At 40.2% G+C, this 8,201-nt stretch overlaps 1 protein-coding gene across 1 annotated transcript in view; it reads left to right on the forward strand.

Moving 5' to 3' along the window:
- Window positions 1-6,815: 6,815 nt before the first annotated feature.
- The window catches only part of SLC40A1 (solute carrier family 40 (iron-regulated transporter), member 1), a 115,154-nt gene continuing 113,768 nt past the window's right edge, over window positions 6,816-8,201 (forward strand). Inside the window, exon 1 of the mRNA XM_010862937.1 lies at window positions 6,816-6,869. Coding sequence (XP_010861239.1) covers window positions 6,816-6,869 — 54 coding nt within the window. The remainder of the gene's footprint in view (window positions 6,870-8,201) is intronic.

Below are 8,201 nucleotides of genomic sequence, written 5' to 3' on the forward strand. Positions count from 1 at the left end.
AAGCAACTTAGCAGCAGCAGCAGCAGCAGGCAAAAATATGGAAGCCAGACACAGATTTAAGAGATATACTGTTGGTAATGACCCTGTACAGACTTGATAAAGTTAATGTTAGTTAGTTGTTAGGGTTAAAAGATAAATACAGGATTCCCTGTTAAATATGAATTTCAGATAAATGAATGAAACTTTATATATGTCCCATGCAATATTTGCAATATCTCACTCCTATGAGAAAAATTATCCCAAACCTGGAAATAGGCAAGAGATTACCAAGGTGTTCTTTTGTAGCTTTTCCAGGTTTGACTTTTTTATCTACTGGGCTCATTTATATTCTGTAAGGGGTGGAGGGATATAACTGGTAGATTTTTGGTAGATATGAAAATAATTTCTACCTATTAGACCAGATAACCCCACAAACTGTGATTTTGTATTCTGCAAGATATTAATCAGTTTTGCATCTAACTCTGCAATCCTATCCTAATTTTTAAAATTAATATATGTCTCAGTTAGTTCAGTCACTCAATCGTGTCCAACTCTTTGCAACACCATGGACTGCAGCACACCACGCTTCCCTGTCCATCACCAACTCCCAGAGCTTGTTCAAACTCATGTCCATCTAGTCAGTGATGCCATCCAACCATCTCATCCTCTGTTGTGCCCTTCTCCTCCTGCCTTCAATCTTTCCCAGAATCAGGGTCTTTTCTAATGAGTCAGTTCTTCACATTAGATGGGCAAAGTGTTGGAGTTTCGGCCTCAGCATCAGTCCTTCCAATGGATATTCAGGACTGGTTTCCTTTAGGACTGACTGGTTGGATCTCCTTGCAGTCCAAGGGACTCTCAAGAGTCTTCTCCAACACCACAGTTCAAAAGCATCAATATATGTCTACTTTCTCATAAACTCTTTGAACTGGTTTTAGAATCTTATTTATTCCCTCATTAATTAATGAGTTGAATAAAACTTTGACAAATGTTCATTTTATATTTGTACAGGAAAAATGATTTTCTGTTTTTGAAAAGTATACTTTAGCATAGGATATCTTAAGTTTTCATGAAGATGCCCAAGTGAACCCGTGTGATGGAGTCAAACTTTATGGCTAAGGAAGTGTACCTCATGAGTTGTTTAAACCCAAGAATATCTTTTATTGGCTCTTAGAGTACATCCAAAGTGCTTATAGAATTAAGATTACTGTCTGTTTTGTCTTTTTACTGATTTTTTAAAATTTTGGTTTTGTTTCTAATTTATGCTTAGCTAAGTTAGTCCATATTGCTAACAATGATTGGGAATTTGGTTTCATAGCCTAACCATTTGAAGACAGGCCTTCATCAGTGGCTCAGCGGTGAAGCACCTGCCTGCAATGCAGGAGATTGGAGTTTGATCCCTGGATCAGGAAGATCCCCTGGAGGAGGGCATGGCAACCCACTCCAGTATTCTGGCCTGGAAAATCCCATGGACAGAGGAGTCTGATGGGCTACAGTTCATAGGGTTGCAAAGAGTCAGACATGGCTCAAGTGACTGATCACACATACGCACATTTGGTGATAATTTTTGGTTGATGGAGATCTAGTCTCTATTAGAAGTGAGAAAACAAAGAATCTAGGTTTTTAGTCTTTTCATTTGTCCTTGTGAGCTCAAACTAAGTAAGGATTTTGTGCACCAACTCGGATGAACAGCTTTTTGATATCTAAACTGGTGAATTTTTGTGTTTCTCTGTTTAGTTTCACCCTGGGGTTCAGTTTGTAAAACTGAAGCTGTAAGTTCTCTATATGTCTGTGTCCATAATTTATAACAGCCTTTATATTTTGCTGAGTAAATGTAGAATGTTTTGCTATTCTGTAGGGTATTGAAAAATTCCATTCTAAAGCCTCTTAAATTAAAGGAACTTTGATCTAATTGGTCTATAGACAAACATATGCACTTGCACAAATCCCCCAAATTAAAAAGAATAAGAATTTCTAAAGCTTTTGGTGTGCTAAGCTTAAAAAAATTACTAGCTTAGAAACATTTGAAGAATCCAAGTGTATATAATTAAGGTGAGTCTTTGAAAAATCAGCTTGGATTAATAATTTTGGTTTAAGAATAAAATGGCATTTGTATCTTTTCTCTGATTTAGCAATGTTAAGTAAAATAAATACAAACATGTTTAAAAAGGCATTAGATTTGTTTTCTCAGGAAGAGATCAGCTAGTCTGAACTTCTTAAACTACTTATATTGATTTACTCATTAAATAAGCTAATAGTATTGCTAGAAAATATTTACGTTTATGAAAAATGTTAATTTATGTTCACTAAAGTTATTAAGACAAACTTTTTACATCCACAGAAATTATGTTTTGTACTATGTAAGTTTAAATATAATTCAAAAATCCTTAAAACCCTGATATAATATTAAATTAATTACTGATTAATCATTTGGTAACTAGATTTTTAAAAAATTAAATTCTAAAACATTGATTAATAAAAGCATAATTTTAAGTTCATATACTTTTGCTTTTATATGTGATAGAATGGCTATCCTTTTGAGTCGTGTTAATGTATGTATTTATTTTTGCCACTTTCAGAAGGTGTGAAAGGAATGTGTGTGGCTGTAGGCAGTTGTGTTATGTGAACTTATGAGTTTTATTCATCTGCTGAAATGCTTGCATGTAACAGTTCTCAATAATCTACCTCCAGCTTCCCCTATGAAACAGAAGTTATTAAATTGGTTGAAAGTTATAATTAATATGGGGCTAAGCGACTTAGCAGCAGCAGCAAGACCACGTAAGGACTTCCCTGGTGGCTCAGATGGTAAAGCGTCTGTCTACAATGTGGGAGACTCAGATTCGAGCCCTGGGTTGGGAAGATCCCCTGGAGAAGGAAATGGCAATCCACTCCAGCACTGGAAAATCCCATGGACAGAGGAGCCTGGTAGGCTACAGTCTATGGGGTCGCAAAGAGTTGGATACGACTGAACAACTTCACTAAGACACGTAAAGGGAGGTAATAAGACAGCATGCAAAGTAATGCAATGAGTCTTGTTTTGCACGGAGAAAGAGGGTCCTAAAGTGTCACCTTGTTCAGAATATGAAAGAGCACAGTGAAAGACAAAACTTGAGGAAGTATAGCAAGTTGGCGAAGTTTTGATGAAAGTGGATCTTATTTGCCTTGGTTTGCAATACAAGGCTCTGAAAACAAATTTTGAAATATGCTAAAATTTTGGCAAAGTACATTCAGTTTTGAAGTCTTATTCACCTATAATAATTTTTTAAACATTACTGCCAAATTGTATATTAATTAAAAACTAAAATTTGATTCTCTTAACCCACCGTCTGGCTCCATTTCCCCAAACCTATAGGGTTCACTACAATTTATCTGGGGCTTCTCCTGACATACTAACGATGTCATCTTAATTAGTATTTGGGGGTGATGGAGCACTTATCTGTAAAGTTTTAGAGAATGAACTTCCCAGGGTATTAGTCTTCTCTGTAACTCACCTCCTATGGTAGAATCTGGCAGAGTGGGAGCTCTGATTAACATTTGAACTGACCCTGACCTACAGTTGTTTCTAGGGGCTTTCCTGTGGCTCGGACAGTAAAGAATTCACCTGCAACGCGGGAGATCCAGGTTACATCTCTGGGTGGGGAAGATCCCCTGGAGAAGGGCAAGGCAACCCACTCCAGTGTTCTTGCCTGGAGAATCCCATGGACAGAGAAGCCTGGCGGGCTACAGTCCATGGGGTTGCAAAGAGTGGGACACAACTGAGCAACTAACACTTTTCAAGTTGTTTCTGGAGTGAGTAGCCAGAAACACTGCTGACGGATCTATGGTTTTTCATCCCTCTTTGTGGGAGGGATGGTGTTGAGAGAGTTGTTGCTTATGGGTCTGCTTTGGTTCTGATGTTTCTATTTTTTTTCTGAGGCCACCCCAAGATAATGTAATACTAAGTTGTACAGTGGTAATCATATTGGCAAGGTGACACACTATTTTCAAAGTTCTTTCACATTTTATCTTGTTTTCTTCATGTTTATTTAATTGCTATTATCTTTCCCCTCAGTTGCTGTAGCTCCTGTGTTGCTTGAAGTAATATTTTAGGGTTACTTGGTATCATTTGTCTTGCCTGACTGGTTCAGGGCTGTCTGTCTGGAGCCTAGGATACAAATAGCTAGAATGTTCTTCCTTCTTTCATGTGTCTTTCACTTAAGTCCATTGCTGCTGTATATCCTGCTTCATAGGATAATTCATATTTATTAATGCTATTTATACTCTTCCTCGGAGAAGGCAGTGGCACCCCACTCCAGTACTCTTGCCAGGAAAATCCCATGGACAGAGGAGCCTGGTGGACTGCAGTCCATGGGGTTGCTAAGAGTCGGACACGACTGAGCAACTTCACTTTCACTTTTCACTTTCATGCATTGGAGAAGGAAATGGCAACCCACTCCAGTGTTCTTGCCTGGAGAATCCCAGGGATGGGGGAGCCTGGTGGGCTGCTGTCTATGGGGTCGCACAGAGTCGGACACGACTGAAGCGACTTAGCAGCAGCAGCAGCAGCAGAAGTGACTTAGCAGCAGCAGCAGCATACTCTTCCTCTGATGCTACATTCTTAATATATTTCATTTGCTTTAATAACACAGTTCAATATTGACCATTTTGTAAAAGTGATGTGTATTATTAGATTGGCTTTCAAGGTTTTGAATAAATAATATCCCAAACACTGTTTTTCCTCAGTTTAATCTAACACAGATTTGTTTCTAGCCATGCAAGTTCTTGTTGTCCTGTCTCTCTCAAATGAGGTGTGGAGTAATGCTGTAGTTCCCAAATATCAGTTAGTAGATGGGTGGCCTTCTTACTGTATAAAACCACCTGAAAGTCTTGTTCAGTTACATATAGATTTCTCAATCCTTTCCCCAGATTTACTAAATCAACTCTTTGTGGATGGGACATGATTGTCTCTTGCAGAGCAAAGTGCTTACCATATATCCTATAACCAGAATGTCTGGGTTTGAATTTTGGCCTCTACATATATTAGATGTGAAACTTCGGGTACGTCATTAAAACTCTCAAGTCCCAGTTTCCTGACCTGTATAATGGGAGTAATAATGGTGCCTACCTCAGATGGCTGTTGTGGGGATTAAATGAGCTAATAGTTGTAGAGTTTTTTTTTTTTTTTTTTACAGTTTCAGGCATATACTAAGCAGTATCTAAGCATGTGTTAAACAGATAAATCAGAAGTTACCCTTGATGATTTTAACACAAACAAATTTATGAATCAATGGAATGTAATGAGGCTCTGAAATGCTTGACCTGTTTCTCATTGAAGATATACCCTTTTATCTATTTCCAGTGGTTCTCAGCAGGGCTACTACTGCCCCAGCCACTTCTTTACAAAATATGTGGAGGAACTTTTGGTTGTCACAATATTTTGATTGGTTCTGTTAATGCTGATGGGGGAAGAAATAACTGGGAGTTGGTCGAAAGGAGACAGACTGACCCACAGATGCCAAGAAGCCTGGACTAGCAGGTCAAAGGGCAGTCTCTGGGGGCAGATGAGGGGCCCTGGAATCCAGTAGTGTCAGGAAGCATTCAACAGGAGGCTTCCTGTGTGCTGTTTTGGATCTGTCAGGAATTCTCTGTTCCTTATTAATTCCTGAATATTCAGGAATTAAGTGGAGAGGCAAGCCTTTCCGGGGCTGAGGAATCCAGGCATTTCCTTCATTAGTTTTTCTATACGGTTATAAGTACCCTCTTCCTTTTTATGAACCATATGGTAAAAGTGATTATTTACAACTCTTTCTCTCTTTAATATGGATCGCCTATGTTTTGTAAGTCTGGAATTTTAATCTTTATCTTTGCTGAGGATAACTACAGTATATATGCCCACACCATGTTGATTAAAACACCTTTGCTCCATCAGAGCTTTGGTCCCCGTGTCTTGCTTTCTCTCTCTCTTTCTCAGGCTATTTCTTTGGAGCACAGAGGCTCTCTGAGTTCACTTTCCAGTCCGGGCTTCTAAGACCCTCTCGAGAAGGCACTTTCTCCCCATCGAGAGGGCGCCTGAGGCCTCTGTGAACAGAGCAAGTCCTGTGCAGGGGCTTTATTGGCTTTCTTGTAAACCAAGGAATATCAGCCTCTTTCTCTCTCCTTTACTTTCTTATCGGTTGACTCCAGACCACCAGGTTCCGGTCCATTAAAGGACCTCAACATAGTAGGGTGGGAATACGGATGGACTCTAAGACAAATCACACGGAGGTGAAATCAAGGTAGAAGTGATGCAATCTGAGCTCGTGACTTGCCTCAGGAATCATGTCAGAAGATGATGGCCTGAGATACTGGACTAGTGTTTGTAGGCAGCCTCTAGGAAAGGGAGCTTCCCTGGTGGCTCAGTGGTAAAGCATCTGATTGCCAATGCAGCAGATGCAGGTTCAATCCCTGGGGTTGGGAAGATCCCCTGGAGAAGGAAATGGTGATCCACTCCAGTATTCTCACCTGGGAAATCCTATGGACAGAGGAGCCTGGTGGGCTACAGGCCCTGGGATCATAGGAGTCAGACATGCTTTAGCAACTATAACCACCACCACCACTAGCCCTTTATAACACAGGCACTGACAAGACTCAGGGACTTAGTCCTAATAAAGAAGTGAGTGTATCAGATTGCTGTTGATCCCTCAAGGGAAATAGCTGAGCCTCCATGCACTGGGCTGGGGATGAGTAAACTTTACTACCTGACATACGGTTGGTTCTGAAGTTTCACATCAGCCATGGAATGTGGAGATCAGGTGCTCCTGACTCCTACAGACAACGTCACTTTGGGGCTCTTCTGCAGGATAGAGACTAGGATGAAGTAAATGAGGACCTTGGGTGTAGACTTTAAAGAGGCCGTCATTCTCAGGGCCCTGCAAGTGAGTGTCTCTTTAAATTTTTCACCCTAGGTACCTCAAACACCACATCATAGTCTCAAACTTGCTCTTAAACCAACCGGATTTGAAGACTTCATTGTTGGTGGGTCTGCCTTACAAAGTAGTGCTCAGTGGGGCTTGTGAATGGTGCCAGTGCTAAATGCTTTCTATGCTGCCCATGCCTGGGGTATCTTTACATGCTTGACAGCTGTGTCGAAGGTTGATCAAAATGCTACTTCCAGAGCTTCTGCACGCAGGTGCGGTAGTCCACCTACTTTCCCAAAGACTGTGACTCATTGGGAAAGATGCTGATGCCAGAAAAGATGGAGGGCAGGAGGAGAAGAGAGCGACAGAGGATGAGGTGGTTGGATGGCATCACGGACTCAATGGACATGGGTTTGAGCAAACTCAGGGAGATAGTGAAGGACAAGGAAGCCTGGCAAGGGTCAGTTCAGGGGCTTGCAAAGAGTTGGACATGACTTAGCGACTGAACAACAAAGGGCATTTTTAAAAAGTTTTGGTCTACATAATTGAAGAGGCAAAATTAAGCATAGCCATCTCTGTGCATTAGATTGCAGTGAATGACCTGAGTCAGTTAAATAAAATAGTTATGAATGTTTGATGTCTAAAGAGCTGCAAATAGTGATTAGGCCTTTACTGTTGCCAAATTTGCATTTTGATGCTTTTACAACTTGTTGAAACGAGTCCGCCTGAGTGAATCAACAAAAACAACTAAAGTTAAAATGTCTCAGTGATAAATATATATATATATATATTTAGATAATGTTTTTCTTTGTAAAATGCCCTCATTGTAATGCAGGATTTTTTATAGCTGGGTATTTTTACTCCAGTTCTGATCGTTAGCACTCATACAGATTTACAAAGCTGTTAACCAAAGTCTGTTTATGGTAACAGCGTGACTTTGTGTATCTTATTACTATGTTTTGTGAAGCACTAGCTAGGGAAATACTACTTGTGCTATCACAGTGTAAACAAGCAAGTTTGTTCAGTTTCCCTGCATGTATTTGCCTGGTGTTCTGGTGTTAAAAGTATTGCAGTGCAGTGGTTATTGGCTTGCCCTAGTGAGACCAACCTAGACAGCATATTAAAAAGCAGAGACATTACTTTGCCAACCAAGGTCCATCTATTCAAGGCTATGGTTTTTCCAGTGGTCATGTATGGATGTGAGAGTTGGACTATAAAGAAAGCTGAGCGCCGAAGAATTGATGCTTTTGAACTGTGGTGTTGGAGAAGACTCTTGAGAGTCCCTTGGGCTGCAAGGAGATCCAACCAGTCCATCCTAAAGGAGATCAGTCCTGGGTGTTCATTTGAAGG

The sequence above is a fragment of the Bison bison genome, unplaced genomic scaffold (genome assembly GCF_000754665.1).
Source record: "Bison bison bison isolate TAMUID 2011002044 unplaced genomic scaffold, Bison_UMD1.0 scf7180017864485, whole genome shotgun sequence".
NCBI classification, from domain to species: domain Eukaryota; kingdom Metazoa; phylum Chordata; class Mammalia; order Artiodactyla; family Bovidae; genus Bison; species Bison bison.